Below are 17,907 nucleotides of genomic sequence, written 5' to 3'. Positions count from 1 at the left end.
GGCCGACAGCCAATCCTAGTGTGTACAGGTACGTGCCGCTCGCCCCCACGTTGGAGTGGGCACTAGCCAATCACCTAGCGAGCAGGCTGATTGGCAGGGAGCTGCACCTATCAAACGGAGCTGCGTCACGCCTGGGCTCAGTTAAGCCAACAGTCCATGCAGGAACCTAGGCCCCGCCCGCTGCGCTCGCGCCTGTCTCCACCTATGAGCGCCTGTCTTTCCTGATGGGCGTGCGTCTCGGCCTATCAGCGGGCGCCGCGCGGCCGCGCCCCCGGAGGCGGGCATTGGGCGGTGCCCGGCGGCGGGCGCGGCCCGGGCGGGGTCGGAGCGATGGCGGAGAGCGACTGGGACACGGTCACGGTGCTGCGCAAGAAGGGCCCGAGCGCGGCCCAGGCCAAGTCCAAGCAGGTGAGCGGGGGGAGCCGCATGCGGGGCCGGGCAGACGGCGGGCCTGTGCTCGGCGTGGTCGAGGCCACCGCTCCGAGTGGCGCCGTGCTCACCGCGCACCTTCGCTTTTTCCCCAGGCGATCTTGGCGGCCCAGCGACGCGGGGAGGACGTGGAAACTTCCAAGAAGTGTGGGTATCCCGCGGGGAGCGCCCGGTCCGGCTTGGGGCGGCTGCCTGGGATGGGGAGAGCAGGCAGGAGGCGGCACCGCCCGGCTGAGCCAGTGATCCCGAACTGGGCCGTAACGATGAGCTGCCCTGGAGCTTCCCCTCCGCTTCTGGTTGCCCAGGGCAGAGATCTGCCTGGTTTCTGCAGAGATCTTGGAAGAGCTTTTGTGATCGCAAAACTTAAGCTCCCTGTTTTGGCAGCTTATTTCTTTTGCGGATTTGAATGGCTGCCGATCTTCCTATGGCGCTGCTCTTTAAAAATCCCTTGTTTCTTCTCTGATGTAAATTGCCGGGTTCTCTCACTGTAGGGAAGCTATTCTGATGGTTGGAAATAGAGGGATGATCCTGGAAGAAGGTTAATCAGCTTTATAGGGATACTGAATGTCAGAGACTAATGTGAGAGAAAGGATTCAAACTAGGGCTTAAAGACTATATCTAACATGAGAGAAAACAATGTTTTTGAAGCTGTCTTTTAGCAAAGCTAAGTAAAATTAGACTTTATTTGTCAAAGACAATTTGACAGAAATTATCAGAAAATTAATCAGAAAATTGCTTAAAAACTACTTACTTGTGGTGCCTCATACTGAGCAAGCACAATTCAAGTTCAAGTATTGACCCCTTTGTGCTGCAGCACAAATATGTGTCTGCAGTAAAGTTAGAGCATTAAATCCCCAATGAAAAGCAAGCACCCCTGTCTGGAGTGAAGTTCAGGTGTGAAGCAGGGAAAGGGAAGAGCTCTACGTGGCTAGGTGTGCACAGCACTATGAACAGGGCTAAGGTGATGTTCCCTGATGGGCAGGAGAATTGGGTGAGATCAGTGTTGATGTTGGTATGTTGAAATCCTGACAGCGCTGTGGGATCCTGGGCAGCTGAGGGCTTGGAAAAAGTCCTTTGATACTTTTTGGCACAGCTCTGAACCTTATTTTGTTTGTCCTTGGTTGTTTTTTTTGTTCTTGCTTCGAATGACAGGGGCAGCAGGCCAGAACAAGCAACACTTCATTACAAAGAATACGGCAAAGCTTGACCGTGAAACAGAGGAGCTTCACCATGACAGAGTTTCCCTGGAGGTGGGCAAAGTGATCCAGCAGGGCCGACAGAGCAAGGGCCTCACGCAGAAGGACTTGGCCACGGTGAGTGGAGCACCTCCAGGTGAGGGTGGGCACCTTCCCTGTTCCCTCATGGGCAGCTGCAGTGGGATGGTGTCACGGGCTGGAAGTTTGAGGAATGCAGCATCTCTGGTGTCCGATGTCCTGGGAGCTTCAGTTGTCTGGGGAAAGTTTTGAGGTTTGTCTGTGCAGCCCCTGAGCCCCAGGTTGGAGGCAGAGCCTGTCTGTGGCTGCTCAGCTGGTGGGAGGCTGCTTCCTGCTTCCTCCCAGCAGCTCACACCAGCCCTAGAGGTTTGTACAATCTGGGCTGAGCAGTGTTAGCAACTCTACGCTGTCTGAAGGAACAGCAATCCCTGGTGTTCCTATTCCTCCTGAGAAGGAGGGAGGTCAAAGTCCCTTCAGGATGGATGTCACCAGCACTGGGACACTTCAGGGAGGTGCCAGTGGGGATGGAGTCAGTCTGGGAGCAGCACTTTGTCATCTGTCCTGGCATAATGAGGGGCTGTTCCTTATCTGTGTGAGTCCTGGGGGGCTGCTGCTGAGCACTGCTGTGTTTGAGACTCATCCTCTCTTTTCAGAAAATCAATGAAAAACCACAAGTTATCGCTGACTACGAATCAGGACGAGCAATTCCCAATAACCAGGTCATGGGCAAGATTGAAAGAGCCATTGGTGAGTTAAGGGAGACTGCAGAAATATTGCCAGTGCTTGGTTTGGGGGAAAGTATTTACCTTTTTCCTGTGAGGAATGTTGCTGGCTGGAGTTTATTGTGGGTGTGGTGCCATTAAATCATGTTCTGATAAAACCTGGATCTGCTGACTGAACCAGAAATGGGAGCTCTTGATCTTTGTCTGCACCTTCATGCCTGCAGTTGTGCCCTGGGGACCATCCCTGTGTGCTTGCCCGCAAAACCTGTGAGCTGCTGAGACCCATGGAAGCCTGATTGCACTTGTAGAAGGATTTAGCGTTGGTTTTACTCTCCTGGGCTGGTTCAGATCCTATCTGATTGGTTTTTGTTTGAAGTTGGTCTGGTGCTCCTAGACACTAAAGTAGGATTCTCCTGAACTCTGGTTCCCCTGCTCTCTTTCTGGATGTTCTCTTTCTTAAGGCTAAATTTCATGGAAATAAAAGTTACTGGGTGAATGATTGAGTGCTGATGGTGGTGGTCTCCTTTGTCTTCTTCCAGGCCTCAAACTGCGTGGAAAGGACATTGGAAAACCGCTGGAAACTGGCTCCAAAGGGAAATGACAACAAAGCCTCGAAATTAGTTTGCTCAGACTGATCTGGTTCTCCTCAACCACTCTGCATATTGCCAAGCTGAACAAGAGGGTTTCAGACTTGCTTTGGGGGGAAATCTGCTGAATCTGTACCTGCTGTAAAAAGGCAACCTTAAAGAAGCAATTTTCCTGATGTTTGTTTTTCCTTGCTCCTTTTCAGGGATTGAGGATCTAAACCCCAAGAAAAAACCCAAACCCTGCCTCTGATTTTGCTAGAAAACATGTACATTGTGGTGTTAGCAGCAGCTGATGTTAAGGCACTTAGGGTGGTCTGAAATGTGAGGATTTAATTGAAACAATTTGGGGGATGGGTGAGATACATTATATATAAATAATTTGGGAGAGTTGGGGCTTGATCAGAAATGATGACTCAGTCACTGTTATCTCAATGAGTTTGGTTTGTTCTTTCCAGCCTGTTTTAAAGAGATCTATAATAAAGTTTGATACCCTTCAGTTGCCCAGGGGGGCTGCTGCATGTGACCAGCTGGTAGTAAAAATGTTGTGGCTGGGTGTGACTGGAGCTGCATCAACTCTTCCTCTGGGATTGTAATTATTGGACACCTGGGGTGCCTGGGATGAGGGCCAGCACTGTCACAGCCCTCCTGGCTGTGTCATCTCTCCCTGTGTCGCAGATGGTGCAGCTTGGTCAGCAGCCTGGGGCTGGAATCAGTGCTGTGGAGGTGAGGGGAGGCTGTGGGGATCTGCAGAGCCAGGCAGGTGCAGAGCCATCAGGTGAAGATTGAGCCTTCCTTGCCCTTCCCCAGCTCTCAGCTCTCTTGGGCCCTCATTTCTGCAAACAGGACAGGGCTGTGGGGATAATGCTTTACATGACTGAGGCATCACCTACAGGGGACACAGCTGGGTGGGAGGGAGACAGGCTTTAGTCACAATCTGGGAAAGCAGGATGTCCCTCCAGCTGGACATGGGGGCTGGGGTTAGCAGGATACTCCTTGTTGTGCAGGGGCTGAACTGGGCTGTGTGTGGGGCTGGGTTTGGAGTTCACAGTGTTAAGGTGTGAAAGCTGGAGGTGAGGGAGGGGTCCTGGGCTCAGGTGCACTGGGTACAGGGTGGGGTCCAGGCCCTGAGTCCAGCCTGCACCTCAGCCTGCACCGGGTTTTGCAGTGACGTTTATCAAGTGCATTCACAAGGTGTGTGGGCAGCAGAGTGGGAGCTGCCTGCTGCCCTGAGGGGTGCTGTGTGGTGCCCCCCTCTGCTCCCTGCCCTCCCACCCACTGTTCACCCTCCCCAAAGCCAGCAGAAGCATTGAACTTCCTTCCCCTGGAGTCTCTGTGCCCTGGGAGCTCTTGTGCTTTGTCTTGGGCATGGGAAGTGGCTCATACCCTCTGCAGTACCCCCTTCCATGGCCAGAACCCCTGCTGTGGGGGCCAGGACCCCACACTTACCCCCCCTTCCATGGCCAGAACCCTGACTGGATGAGGACAGCCACTGTGAGAACTCCCACTCGTGTCCCCTGACAAAGCACGGGCACATTGCTGTGTCTTGGAAGCAAAAAATTCACGTTACAAACAACAAAAACGCTTTCCCTGAGCACCGCGAGATAGCGATGACAGCGGCGTGTCCCTGGGCGGGGCACGCTCCTCGGATCGCCAGCTTCCCCGGTGCCGGGGCAGAGGGCAGGCAGCTGATGGAGTGTGGGTTCCTGTCGAGGGGTGGTCTGCCCGGGGGGGAGTAGGCAATTCCTGCTGCTGGCTGCTAATTTCAAGACTGATCCCCCTCCCCTGACGATATAATGACCTTGTCCTGCAAAGGAAGGTGAGTGGGAATTGGTGACAAACATGGGCTGCCTGCTGTGAAACACCAGGATTTCTTCCAGGCTGCAGCGAGGACAATCTGTGACCCCGGCAGAGGCAGCAAACCCCCAGTGCACCCAGGAGGCTCCATGTCTGTTGCTGGAGTCCATGCTGGGGCTGGTGGCTCTGCTGGATATGTCACCAAATCTGTCCAAGGGACCTGCAGCTTAAGACACCTTGCACTAACTCGAGTGCTGGCTGAGTGAGGATGAGCCAGATTTGCCAGACCTCCTTCCCACAAGACTCTGGGGTGGGAACACACTCAGCTCTTTCTGGAGCAGCTGCCTGGTGGCAGCAGCGCTTTTAGGTCAGTCCTGCAGCTCGGGATCACTTCTTTGTCAACAAGCAGATAAGAGGCAGAGCCCTTTGCACCTCCCTGTCGCGTTGGCGGAACGCGGGGTCAGAGAGAGCCTGCTAGCATTTGCTGAGCTTTTAGGAAAACGCTGTTTTAGCACAGCTGGGGTAATCAGGGAAGTCCTTCACCCTGTCCTTACATCTCGGAAGGTGATGTTGTCGAAGCCCTGGGAACTGTTGCTCTCTATCGGTGTCCTGCTCGCCAGCCTTCGCTGTTTCAGCCAGTACCAGCCCCCAGCAGCCACCAGCGCCACAATGACGAGGGCCAGGAGCACACCGAGCACCACCTCCGCCACGAAACTGCCGAAACTGCCGGAGGGCTTCTCTGCAGGGGGAGGAAATGCTGTCAGGCTCGACCCACTGCCCAGAGAGCTGCCTCCAGCCTCAGCCCAGTACCCTGGGCAGCTCTGGGTTGACCTTTCACAGCCAGAACTGCACACACCCTCCCGCCCCCCCTTCCCCGCACCTTCCACTGGACTCTCCGGACTGGAATGGCAGCCCACCCTGGTGCTGTACATGATGTCATCCAGTGCCACTGTCCCCTCCATCGGCCACCTCCGTGTGGTGATCTCAAAGCTGATCTGGGGGGGAAGGTGGGGTCTGGGGGGCTGATGCACGCCTGGAGACACCCTGCACCCCAGGGTGGCCCCACTTACCTGGAACTCACTGGGGCTCTGCACCGGCACCACGGCGCCCTTCCAGCCCCGGCTGCGATGCCCTGTCACGCTCCACACCGTCCGCTGCCCCGCTGTGCCGTGCAGCGCCACCCGCAGCTCCCCACTGGCTGCAAGGAGGGGGCACAGGCGTCTGGCATTACGAGCTGCCCCGAGCCCACAAGAGCCACCGAGCCCTCCCAGCCATGCTAGCCTCTACCAGGATGGCAGCACCCAGAGGGAATGGGCCAACGCCACTGCCCAGCTGAAATTGAAGCAGAGTGTCCATGGTCCACAGGTGGGGAGGACTGAGGCGCACACTCCCATACATGAGACCCAGGGACCCATGGACCCCTCCTCCCTGTCCTGCAGTGCTCACAGAGGTGCTCCGGGATGTCCATGTGGTACCAGAAGCGCAGGCAGGAGTCAGTGGCTGCGGGCAGGGGTGGGCTCTCCAGCAGGGCACTGGTGCCCCTGGCACCCAGCACGCTGGTGTCGAAGTGCATGTAGTGACCTGGGTAGGCAGGGACAGAGTGCAGGATGTCGCCCAGTCCTGCACCCATTTGTCTCACCCCACTTGTCCCACTCTTCCCCCAGATGCCCAGAGTGATGCCTGGAGGAGAGCACAAACCAGCCCTGCACCTCACTGCCCTTGGGGCTGAGCTGCCCCTCTCAGGTGAAGAGGGGACAGGGATGCTGTGGGGCCAGGCCTCACAGGGTGTACTGGACTGACCCCATCCACCCCCAGCTCTTCTTCCTCACTCTGGCCATGCCAAGGTGCCCAGGCAGGGATGGGTGTTTCCTACCATTCCTTGTACCCAGAGTGTGATCCTGCTCAGGGCCAGGGTACTTGGCCAGGGTGATCCCACTTTTCCAGCCCCAGGCAAAGGTGTGCAAGCGGGGGTCCGAGGGGCTGCTCCAGCCACAAGTGTCACGCTCGAAATCACAGGATGCTGGGAGGAAAGCAGGGCTGTGAGACACCCAGTACTACCTGGCAGGAGATGGGGCACCTGAGTGGTACACACTACCCTCAGCTTTGGGCCAGGCCAAGCTCAGGGCAGGAGCAGCTCTGTCCCTATCCCCATGGCTTACATACCCCCACAGGATGTCCCATCCCCCCCCCTCTGATCCATAGTGCCCCTGTGGGGTGGGGGTCTCACCTGGCTTGGGACAGGCTCCCTCCAACACGTGCAGGTCGTCCAGTGCGATGTATCCGTGATCACCCCCAGCTCCCACTGCCTCAAACACCACCTGGGCAGGGTGACATACTGAGGCTGGAAGCCTCCATGATGAGGGCATCACCTCCAGCTGCCCCCAGCACCCTGCCCTGTCTCACCTGCCATTCACCATCGGGCTGGACAGTCACATGGCTGCGGTGCCAGTTGCTCCCTTCCATGGTGCTCATGCTCAGAACCTTCCTCCTCACTCTGCTCTGCTCCACAAACACCCTGAGGGAGCCTGCCCAGGGCACCCAACATGGAGGAGGGGTCCAGGGCTGTGTTGTGTGGGGCCCCCACCCATCTGGAGGTGCCCCCAGGGGTCTAAGGGTGAGTGGTGCTCACCTGGGGTCCCAGCGCTCAGCTGGTACCAGAAGGCCAGGCACTGGGCAGACACGGAGGGCTGGTAGGGCTGGGAGGTGAGGGCAGCTGTGTGCCCAGCAGGCAGGGAGACCCTGCCCGTGTTCACCACCATGTAATGGCCTGGAGGAGAGAAGCCCCTGTGCTGTGACCCCTGCCCAGCCCTGCTGGGGAGCACTAGGGGACAACTGGGGCTGGGTTTTCCCACCAGCTCAAGGAGCTTGGGAACCTCCCCAGGATTAGGGAGCCCTGGGGCTGGGAGACCCTGCATTTGGGGAATTCCAGGGTTGGGAAGCCCTGTGCAGTATTGCCTTCTCATCCTGGGGAGGGCAGGGAGGGTAAGGCAGGCATGGCACAAAGAGAGCAGGCAAGGCTGGTGTGGGGTACAGGCAGGACACTCAGAGGAGGCAGGGGAGACAATCAGTGCAGCAGGGAAGCAACAGGGCTGCCACAGCCCCGTACCTGCAGAGGTGCCGGTGGTATGGTCGGCCACAGGGCCAGCGGTTGTGCCGGTGCCATTGCTCTGACGCTGCCAGGTGCCCTTTCCACTGGCTGCCAGCCCACAGCCCTCCACCTCGAAGGAGCAGGAGAGCTTGGCCCCACAGGGTCCCGCTGTCTGCGTGATGTCGTCCAGCCCCACGTCCCCCAGGAAACCGTCATGCAGCATCTCGAAAGCCACCTGCCCCGAGGCAGTGGTGTCAGACACCCTGTGCCTCGCTGGTGCCAGGGACGGTGGGGGGGCCTGGTCCTCACCTGGTACCGCTGCTGGCCCGTGGAGGGCAGTGTTGCCCATGCCCGGTGCCAGAGGCTGCCCTGGGTTCCTCGGCGGGTCCACAGCACCACCTCCTCCCCTCTCTCTGGCCACAGCTTGAGGTTCAGGGTACCTGGGCAGAGGGGGGCATGGGGGCAGCCATCCCACAGCCCTTGGGGACCCTACTGTCCTCAGAGTGGAGCCAGCCTGGGGCAGCCCTGGGAGGATGCCATGGGGCACATACCAATTTGTGGGCCGGCCAGGCGGTACCAGAAGGAGAGACAGCGTGGGGCAGCAGCCGGCTCCTGGAGGGAGGTGAGGAGCTGGGCCCGCTGCCCATGGCTCCATGGCGCAGAGGAGTCCACGGACAAGAAGTAGCCTGAACGTTGGGGACAGCCAGGGTGGAGGGGTCATGATGTGAGTGTTCCACATCACCCACAGCTCAGGTCTGGGTGCTCCCAGCCTGCCCTAGGTGAGCTTGCTCCGTAGGCATGGGGCTGCCGGGAGTGTACAAGGCATGTCTTGGCCCTGGGGATTGAAGGCTATGGGATGCCCTGGGCTCTTGAATTCCCCCAAAGAGCAACCAGCTCCTTACCCGAGCCGGTGGTGTGGTCAGAGCCCTGTCCCTGCCCTGTGCTGTGGACCCATTTGAAGTCACTGGACAGATCCTGGTACCAGCCACACATGCCCCTCTCAAAGTTGCAGGACAGCTCTGGCCAGAGAGAGGTGACAGTATAGAGGTGGAAAGGGCTAAAGCATCACAAAAGCAAATGGGTCCCCCAAACGTCCTTTTCCCTGCCCCCCTGCCCCACTCCCCAAGTTTACCCCATCAAGGGGTCCCAGGCCAAGGCAGGATATGTGCTTGGCTCTCGGCCTTGTGCACCATGGTCCTGCTCTTGGACAGAGCAACAGCCACCAGGCAGCCCCCATGGAAAGGGTGTGGGGTTACCTTCCCTGCCCATGCACCCTGGCCATACCTGCAGCTGTGGGTGAAACCACGTCAAGGTAGCATTGCTTGAATGTCACGTTGTCAACACCAACGCTCGCTGAGCCCTGGAGATCCACCAGTGCCAGCAGCTCGACCTGAGGGCAGCAGCCATGAACCGGGGTGCCCAGCAGCACTGGCACTGTCCTACTGGAAGCCCTCCAGGCTGGTCCCTGTGCATCCAGCACACCTGAAAGGGCCGGCTTCTCTCTCCCAGAGGGACACGGACATGACCCCCAGTTGTGCTGCCACGATGTTGTGTCTGCCAGATCAGTTGGGTGGTGCCAGTGGTGTGATCTGCGACACTGATGGCAAGGAAGCCTGGAACAAGAGGTGGTGCAGAGGCTGTGGGCACCCAAAACCCCTGGCCACCCTGTGGGAGCCCTCCATGGCACCAGCCCATGGTCACCGGGTGCAGGGACACGGACAGGGACACGGACACCCCACCTCCAGGATGATGTGATGGGGCAAAACGGGGTTGGAAGAGGCAGCAAAGGCACATGGGCATGGGGGGTCTGGGGGCAGGAAGCAGGCAGGCCACCCTGGGGGTGGGCAGGGGGTTACCTTGGGGGTCACTGTGGGTGTGGTAGCTCATCTCCATGGTGCAGGTAGGGCCAGAGGGGCCCAGTGGAGGCGATCGTGCCTTCGCAGGACCCACCATCTGTCCTTCTCCTGTCTGGAGGGCCAGGAAAGTCCCTGGGCACAGAAACACTCTGTGAGGTGAGGACTGGGGTCCCACATCACTGGTAGCACCCCCAGCCCAGCATCCTGCCTGGGCATCATCTCCCATTGTGCGGTGGCACCCACTGGGAGTCCTTGCTCTGGGGGCTCCCGTGGTGCTGAGCACTGAAGAGCTTTGTCTGGGTGGTGAGAACAGCCTCACCTGTGAGGAAGATGTCAGATTCAGTGACCTTCTGCAGACCCCAGCGCAGCCGCCCCATGCTGACGTCGTGCCAGCCCCCAGCCCCTGACTCGAAGGTTGTTGTCCCTGCAAAGTCAAAGAATCCCAGAATGGTTTGGGTTGGATGGACCTCAAAGCTCATCTCATTCCACCCCTGTGCCATGGGCAGGGACACCTTCCACTATCCCAGGGTGCTCCAAGACCTGTCCAACCAGCCTTGGACACTTCTAGGGATGGGGCAGCCACAGCTTCTCTGGGCAACCCAAAACTCCAGGCTCAGTCTTGCCAGGCCATTGTTCTCCCAGAGGCTGTGCAGGCACACACGTGTCCCAGCCATGCCAGCCCAGGGGTGCCTGGTCCCCTCCACTGCTGGGGTAATGGTGCCTGCCTTGGCTCTCACCACAGCGCTTCTCGTCGGAGCCATCAGCACACGTGTCAGCGAAGTCGCAGGCCAGCTCTGCAGCAATGCAGTCCCCACTGTCACAGGCCACCTTGTCTGCTGCGCAGGGGCTGGCACTGGCCTGGCTCAGCAGTGTGACCAGAGGCTTCTCTGATGGTGAAACACGCCAGGATGGAGAGCAATGATGAAGGGGCCCAGCAACAGCATCAGTGTCAGCCATGACAAACCACTGTCCCCTGGACCCAAGCATCTTCCTGGCTCTCCATTTCCCATCCCATCCAATCCTGTCCCAGCCCAGCCTAGCTGCCACCAGCTGAAGGGGACACAGGGCCTAGTAAGAGCTGCTTGTATGACACATTTTGATGCAGAAGATGGAGTGTTACAGCCACAGGACAAAGACACCAGCACCCCAGGGCAAGTGCTGCACCCAGGATGGTCCCTTTGATGAGCAGAGGGACAGGCAGACCGTGCCTGTCCTTTAGGCATGGTGCCATAGGCGTAAGACACCTGGGACAGCTGCCAACACTGGAGCAGGGTGAGGAACACTGCCCATCAGCTCACCCTGCTCCTTCACACAGCCCTGAGACAGGATCAGATCATCGATGGCCACGGTTCCCCCGCTGCCAGCCACCCCCTCGATCAGCACCTGCAGGAAAGCACCATATCAGAAACATCAGCAAAGGGTCCTGCACAATATGGGGGGGATTAGGGTGACACCAGGGAGCCATGGGATGGGGGAGCCAAAACCTGTCATGGACTGACTCACATTTTCCCCAGGAAGGGACTCAGTGGAAGCAGGGGCAATGCTGTGGCTGACAGGGGTGCACAGTGTGGGCTGGCATGGCCACAGTGGGACTGGGGAGTGGTGCTGCCCCTGTACACAGCTGTGGTCCCTGACCCTGGGGGCAGCCCAGCTGCCCCAGCATAGCACGAGCCCACCTTGAAGGGATCCGTCACGTTGAAGTCCACTCTCTCCCGGACCCAGCAGCTGCCCAGGTCTCCTGTCCTTTCCCTCATCAGGTGCTTGGTAGAGTTGGTCACATAGGAGATGCTGAGGTTGCTAGTGTCTGAACCATGGAGGTGGCAGTACAGCACGAGCTGGGGATTGGGAGGAGGGTGAGCCCTTAGGGCAGGGGCACACAGCCCCCTGCATCCCATAGAGGGGCTGTAAGGAGTTCAGAGCTCCCAATGAGCACCAGAGATGTCACCAAACCATCCCCAAGAACATGATGCCCATCCCCAGCAAGGGCCAACCACAGCCCCAGCCCTGTATGAAAGTCCCCAGAGTTGGGAACCCCATCTCCTGTCACCACTATGCCCACATGAGCTGTGACATGAGGTCCCAGCTGTGACTCACAGAACAGGAGTTGGTGGCTTGGAAGGTGGGGCTGCTGAGCTGAGCTGTGCCACCAGCCTGTGCAGTGGGGTCACTGCTCACATGGAGGAAAAAACCTGCAGGAGATGCTGGGGCTGAGTGGAGCCAGGCAGATGTATGGGTGCAGGACACCGCTGTCCTGGCACAGCCTTGAGCAGAGCCCTGGTGTGTGTCACCCCAGGGCATGTCCACCTTCAGTGATGCCCTGCCACGTACCAGCCCTGCTGTTGTTGCTGTGGTCCCGAGTGGGAATGTTGTAGGAGGTGCCCAGGTTCAGGCTCGTGTTCCTGCCCCACACTGGTGGCCCAGCCACCATCTCCCAGTCACAGAGATCATAATCAAAGGAGCAGTGGGTGAAGTTCTCTGTGAGGAGAAGGGACAGCAGTGATCCAAAAACTGGGGTCCCAGCCCTCTCTTGGACAGGTAGGTCCCTGCAATGGGCTGGGCTGATGCCACCCCTCTGCAAACCCTCAGGGTCATTTTGCCCTCCTGGTGTGGGGCAGAACTGGGTGGACCCCTGCCGGCCCAGAGCACAGCTTTGCCCCACCAAGGCAGACCCTCAGCCCATCTGCAGGACTCCTCCCCAGGGCCAGAGGTGCTCACTGCACTGCGCTGTGCCCTCGTCTGAGTTGTCCCCGCAGTCGTCGGTGCCGTCACAGAAACGGTGATGTGCCAGGCAGGAGCCGCGGTGGCAGCGGCTCTCCTGGGCCCTGCAGGCCTGCTGCCCGACCTCTGGGGTGGGGGGACACATGTCAGCGAGTGGCTGGTCCCACAGGGACATGGTGAGCACTCCCATATCATTCCTTGAGGTGGCTCAAGGGATGGGTTTTCACTGCCCACCTCATGCTCTAGCCAGGGTGCGGTGCCCCAAGACAGTGGGAACACTGAGCAATGGGAGAGCTCCCCTGGGTTTTGCATCCCACCCAGCTCCCCCAAGATCCCAGCTCACATCCCAGCAGATGTGGGACTCACCTGGTAAGCCACAGTTCCTGAACATGATGTCATCAAGTGCCACCTCTGCCCCGCAGGTGGGGGGCTGTGTCAGGGAGAAGATGAGCTGTGATGGGAGGATGAGGATGGCATCAGCTGCCCGGGCCAGGTCTCAGAACATCGCCCAGCTCCTCTGGTCCCAGCTTATGGGGTTAGTGCCCAGGTACCAAGGTTACCAACACTGTCTCACCTGGAACTGCTCCATGATCCGGCCGGGGTAGGCAACCAGCTGGTGCCAGCCCTCACTGCTGTGCTCAGGGCTCTGCCACAGCCCCACCACCTCATCCTTGTGTGCCACAGCCAGGCGCAGCACCGGCCGCTCTGTCTGCTTCTGCCCTGAGGGAAGCCCCAAAAGTGCCCTTGGTACAGGGCATCCTGGGGTGCCCAAAGGAACGAATGGAGCCCTGCCAGCTCTGGCGGCTGGAGGTGGGACTCCCAGGTCCCACTAGCTCTGTGTGTGGAGCATGGAAGAGGTAAACAGCATGGCAAGGATCCACCTCAAGGTGTCGGTGGTTCTGTCCCTGCCACAGGGGCAGATGGCCCCATCCCTTCCCACTGCCTCCCATCCTCACTGCCCAGTAGCCGATGCTGCCTGTGCCCACCTTGGGTGCTCTCACAGCTCCCTGAGAGGTGATACCAGGCTCTGATCTCACATGTGGCAGCTGCTTCCCGCATTTCCGGTGACCTGAGCCAGGCTGTGGCTGCGGTCTTTGCTGGGGGGGACATGGTCACCAAGAACCAACCTGGGGAGGGTAGAAAGCAGAGCGGGTGCTGCAGCCCCATGGGGTGGCACCAGAGCTGCATCAGCACTACTCCTGCCTTCCATGGGTCTGCTCCCTCCCCTGCACCCTACAAAGATGGGTGTTCTGGCATCCCGACTCCAGTGGAGTGGTGCTGTGGGTGCCCAGAGCCTGCTCACCAAGCAGCTCCCACTTACCCAGGTCCGTGCCCACGGTGTGATCTGAATGAGGCCCCATGCCCCACATGGCCAGGCTGGCCCGGCCTCGCACCCATCCATACATTGAGGTGCTCACGTCCTGCCAGCCACAGTCACTGTCCTCAAAGTCACAGGTGAAGGGGGTGCCCAGCACTGCTGAGTCCCGTAGGTACCCTGAAGGTGGGCAGATGGGGGGTCAAGGCAGGTTTGGGTCCACCCTGGGGACCTGTGCCTACCCCAGGGAACTGCACCCATCCCAGGAGGCTGCACCTACTCAGGGGACCTTGCACACAGCCTGGGGTCCTGCACCCACCTGGCAGACTCACCTGCACCCAGGTGACCTGTGTTCACCCTGGACACCTGCACAAGGGACCTGCCCCTACCCCATGAATCTGCACCCACCCCGGGGTCCTGTACCAAACCTGGGGGACCCCACATTCATCCTGGGCACCCCAGGGACCTGTACCCACAACACCCCCCACTGCATAGCCTGCTGTCACCCCAGAAGCACGGCCTGAGGGTGGATCTGGGGGCCTGGGGAGTCTGAGCACCCACCACACTGGTTCTCATCCGAGCAGTCGCTGCAGTCACAGACGAAGTTGCAGAGCTGCTCAGCCACGCTGCTGCAGCTGTTGATGACCACGGATCCACTGGGGAGGACGGTTCTGGCTATGAGAGAGACAATGGGGCTGAAAACCCCACAGGGACCTAGGCACGGTGCCCACAGCAGGTGACAGAGGACACGTGTGACCTGCAGGTGACATTTGCCTGGGCACCTCGGTTTGGGACCCTGCTGGGGCAGGTACAGAGCTCTCAGTGGCATCTTCCCCTGGACGACTGCCGCCCCCCCCCCCCCCCCCCCCCCCCGTCACTGTCCTGGCACTCCACATCTCTCACACCACCACCTCCCACCGTCAGCCTCGGGGTGCCAGAGCCTGCTGGGGCACTGACTCTGCTGTATCACACCCGTGCTTCGAGTACCAGCCCCCTTTTTGGAAGAAACAGGAATATCTGGATGTTTTCTGTCCCGTGCTGAACAAAGCCACTGGTGATCCTCAGCCTGTTGCTGGGGGCTCCGGCGCCCGCCCACCCTGGGAACCCCTGGCTGAGTTCATCTGCAGAGCCCAGTGGGCTGGCCCAGGGCTGGGGCAAACTGCTGTAGGGGACCAGAATGGAGCAGCCAGCACGGAGGCCCCCTCCCTCCAGCGACACAACCCCCGCCCATGCCAGCAGAGCTCACCCAGCAGCACCAGGAGGGCCAGCATCGCCTGCCTGCCTCCAGCCATCCCAGTCACCGCAACAGTAAAACGGAGCTGGAAGAGGCCACACCGTGAGCCCCGGGCTGGAATGTGCTCCCCAGGAGCCGCCTGCGTTGGACTTCAGCCCCGCTGTTATCGGCTCCCCAGCCAGGCAGCAGGTTTATGGCGAGGCTGTGCCGACTGGGACAGCACAGCGTGATCCTGTCAGCAGCACCGCCAGCACCTCAGCAGCGAGCTGGAGCCAGGTGCCCCATGGAGACCTTCGGCTTTTCCCCACTGAACCTCTCTTCTTCAGCCCGTTCTCCATGCAGAACAAGATGGTGGGTGACACTCTGACTGGGACGGGGCACAGCCCGGTGGAATGTGTCGGCTTGGTGAAGGATGAGGATGCTTCCTGCCAAGCGAGGGATGCTGCCAGCCCTGTGAGGGAAGCGGGCACCTCTGCCAGGGGTATGGGGGCTCTGCCAGTCCCTGTGCATAAGGAGAGTGGGAAAGACTTTGGATGCAATGCTTTCAGTGGACTGCACTCTGGCCAGAGAGAACAGCTGAGCTAGGAGTCAGCTGTATCTCCAATATTCCATCTTACCCTGCCCTCTGCCAGTGGGAAGTCATTCCATCTTGTCTTGTCACACCAAGTTCTTGTCCAAAGTCCCTCTCCAGGCTCTCCTGGAGCCCCTTTAGGCACTGAAAGGGGCTCTGAGGTCCCTCTGGAGCCTGGGGATCCCAAGATGCCATCAGGAGGAGCCAGCCTTCACCCTGCCTACTCCACTCTGGCTGGCAGGAGCATCTCAGCACCCAGCTCATGAATGCCATGGGGTGAAGGGGCACAGCTCCAGGGCCACAAACAGGTCATTCCTGGGGCAAAACACTCCTGGCAGAGCCCCAGCAAGGGTGGATGAGCCTGGAAGAAGCACAGCTTGGCAGCCAGAGCCCCACAGATCACCACCAGTGTTGCCTGGAGATGGCAACTACTGACCCCACTGGTTTCCTTACCTGGGCAGGGGAAGAAGGGGCTGCTGCTCCACAGGACCCCTCTCCCCTCTGCTGCCACAGCCTTTGTCCCTGAGAGGGGCCCTGTTGAGCAGATCCTCCCACTGAGCCAACGGCCTTGGAAGGCAGATTGCAGTGGGATTGCAACAGGCGCAGTAAAACACAGGCTCAGCTCTTTCTCCCAATGCCAGCCAGGCCCAGTGAGGACCAGCAGCCCCACATCCCCCAGTCCAGGCATGCTGGAGAGCAGAAGCCCTGCCCAGGAACCTGGCAGCACCAAGCTGGCCACTGGCAAAGTAGCCACTGGCCTCCTGGGTGCCATGGGCTCTCTCACAGATCTGACCCCTCCCCTTTGCACTGGGGATGCTGGTGCTCCCAGTAGGAGATAGGAGATGTGGGCATAATGGAGCAGATCAAGTGATGATGATCACAGGATAGTAACAGAATGGAAGGCATGACGGGAGGCCACCCCATCCCACCCCTCTGCTCCACAAGGGTTCCCTGGAGGATGTGTCCAGATGGTTTTTGAATATCTCCAGTATCTCCACAGAAGGATATTCCGTGATGATGATGAGGGCACTGCATCTCCCACAAGGAGAGGCTGAGCTGGATGTGCCCAGCTTGGAGAAGGTGTAGGGGGATGTCACTCAGCTAAGCCCTGGCAGGAGGGTGCAGGGACCCAACTCTTTGAGCAGGGAGGAGTGTCCCAATAAGGACTGAGACAAGAACAAAGCAAGAACAGCAAATGCCACTTATTTTTTTTTTTTTTTTTCCTGTGAGGGCAGTAAAACCAGAGCAGACTCCCAAGCTGCTGGGAGGTCCAAGTCGGGGAGATTCTCAAACCTCACCTGGTCACAGCTTCCAGCAGCCTAATTCTAGAACAGAATCATAGAACTCCCTGTGTTGGAAGGGACCCACAAGGACTATTGAGTCCAACTCCTGAGCCTGCACAGCGTATCTCAGCAATCCCACCACGATGGACCCACTGAAGCTGGCTCTGCTAGGCCAGTGGATGGACAGGACATCCCAGAGGTGCCTCCAAGCTCCAAAATCCATTGTCTTGCAGGTTTGCAGCTGACTCTGTGTGACTTCTGGTTAACATTCCCCTCAGCACAGGGGAGAGCCACACCTTGCAGAATGTAGGACAAGGCACAGCAGAGCCATGTTTTTGTCTGTGAAACTCATCCCTCCACTGGATGCCCAAACTTTCTTTGGAGTTTGGGCACAGGCTGAGCTTTGGACACAGGGCACAGGCTGAGTTTCTGCAGGTTGAGCTGACCCTGCATGGCTCTGGACACAGAGGAAGGAGCCCACATACCTGAAGGCACAAGGCAGAGGCAGCAGCAGGGAGCATGCAGGGTCAGAGTCTGACAATGAAATGGGGCTGGGACTGGGCTGGGAGGGTCCTCCAGCCCCAGCCTCACATGGGACAGTGACTGAACCAACCCAGCCTGCACATCTCCCTGGAGCTCTCCAGCCAGGGAAGCCTCCAGCAGCTTTTCCCAGTCTCCCTCTACTGCTCCTCACTTGGAAGCACAAGCAGGGAGAATCCCTGGGAAATTCTGAGCTGGTCCTGGGTGGCTGGAGGGATGAAGTCAGGGAGGACACTATTCCTCAAGATGTGACCACCTGCCAGAGTGAGAATGGGCATGTTCTTCCCAATCATGCTCCCAGGTAGCTCAGCTCCCTCCCTGCAGGAGATAGAGCTGGTCTCTCCCCCAGGTCCATCCTGCCTTTCCCTCTCCCTCTTGAGCACTGCTTTCCTCTCTCCTGCCTCAGCCTTTTCCAAGGCAAATCCTGATACACTTCCTGCTGTTCCCACCCCAGACTCTGCCTGCTCCCATGCCAGGCCCCCCTCAAGGGGTGAATAATCTGGGGGGGGTCCCTTCCATTGTCAACAGGCACAACCCAGAGCTGGGAAGGAGCAGC

General features: G+C 59.0%; 2 protein-coding genes across 5 annotated transcripts; one reads left to right on the top strand and one right to left on the bottom strand.

Annotated features, from left to right (window-relative positions):
* The first annotated feature begins 292 nt into the window (after positions 1 to 292).
* EDF1 (endothelial differentiation related factor 1) lies at positions 293 to 3,475 on the top strand. Its single transcript, XM_053996766.1, has 5 exons — positions 293 to 408; positions 525 to 576; positions 1,582 to 1,742; positions 2,297 to 2,390; positions 2,905 to 3,475. Exons 1-5 carry the CDS (start codon positions 331 to 333, stop codon positions 2,964 to 2,966), a joined length of 447 nt encoding a protein of 148 aa, XP_053852741.1. The 5' UTR covers positions 293 to 330; the 3' UTR covers positions 2,967 to 3,475.
* A 1,018-nt stretch (positions 3,476 to 4,493) lies between these two features.
* On the bottom strand, positions 4,494 to 17,827 carry MAMDC4 (MAM domain containing 4). 4 transcript variants are annotated; one of them, XM_053996757.1, is made up of 30 exons: positions 15,575 to 17,827; positions 14,970 to 15,459; positions 14,285 to 14,398; positions 13,730 to 13,903; positions 13,395 to 13,535; positions 12,983 to 13,128; positions 12,775 to 12,859; positions 12,406 to 12,534; positions 12,019 to 12,165; positions 11,785 to 11,879; positions 11,367 to 11,525; positions 10,989 to 11,073; positions 10,428 to 10,577; positions 10,010 to 10,114; positions 9,691 to 9,822; positions 9,317 to 9,447; positions 9,119 to 9,224; positions 8,737 to 8,853; positions 8,386 to 8,520; positions 8,144 to 8,274; positions 7,853 to 8,069; positions 7,376 to 7,513; positions 7,150 to 7,271; positions 6,974 to 7,064; positions 6,620 to 6,766; positions 6,193 to 6,327; positions 5,817 to 5,944; positions 5,627 to 5,741; positions 5,301 to 5,485; positions 4,494 to 4,756 (listed from the first exon to the last, which is right to left on the bottom strand). In XM_053996757.1, the coding sequence occupies exons 2-30, from the start codon at positions 15,013 to 15,015 to the stop codon at positions 4,715 to 4,717; spliced, it is 3,648 nt and encodes a 1,215-aa protein (XP_053852732.1). In that variant the 5' UTR covers positions 15,016 to 15,459; positions 15,575 to 17,827; the 3' UTR covers positions 4,494 to 4,714. The 4 variants fall into 4 exon arrangements, with proteins under 4 accessions (XP_053852732.1, XP_053852731.1, XP_053852733.1 ...); XM_053996756.1 differs by having other exon boundaries at positions 14,970 to 17,827; XM_053996758.1 differs by lacking the exon at positions 12,406 to 12,534 and having other exon boundaries at positions 14,970 to 17,827.
* Positions 17,828 to 17,907: the final 80 nt, after the last annotated feature.

This window comes from Vidua macroura, chromosome 21 (assembly GCF_024509145.1).
Source record: "Vidua macroura isolate BioBank_ID:100142 chromosome 21, ASM2450914v1, whole genome shotgun sequence".
NCBI lineage: Eukaryota > Metazoa > Chordata > Aves > Passeriformes > Viduidae > Vidua > Vidua macroura.
This window is presented reverse-complemented; position numbering and strand designations above follow the sequence as displayed.

Bases quoted from the DNA above. Each gene is read 5' to 3' on its own strand.
- EDF1 (XM_053996766.1), top strand. From the start codon at position 331: ATGGCGGAGAGCGACTGGGACACGGTCACGGTGCTGCGCAAGAAGGGC. The intron at 1,743-2,296 runs GTGAGTGGAGCA...CTCTCTTTTCAG, and splicing joins CGCAGAAGGACTTGGCCACG to AAAATCAATGAAAAACCACA. The intron at 2,391-2,904 runs GTGAGTTAAGGG...GTCTTCTTCCAG, and splicing joins CAAGATTGAAAGAGCCATTG to GCCTCAAACTGCGTGGAAAG.
- MAMDC4 (XM_053996756.1), bottom strand. From the start codon at position 15,015: ATGGCTGGAGGCAGGCAGGCGATGCTGGCCCTCCTGGTGCTGCTGG. The intron at 9,225-9,316 runs GTGTGCTGGATG...TGCTGCCCTCAG, and splicing joins AGAGAAGCCGGCCCTTTCAG to GTCGAGCTGCTGGCACTGGT. The intron at 6,767-6,973 runs GTGAGACCCCCA...CTTTCCTCCCAG, and splicing joins GGGAGCCTGTCCCAAGCCAG to CATCCTGTGATTTCGAGCGT.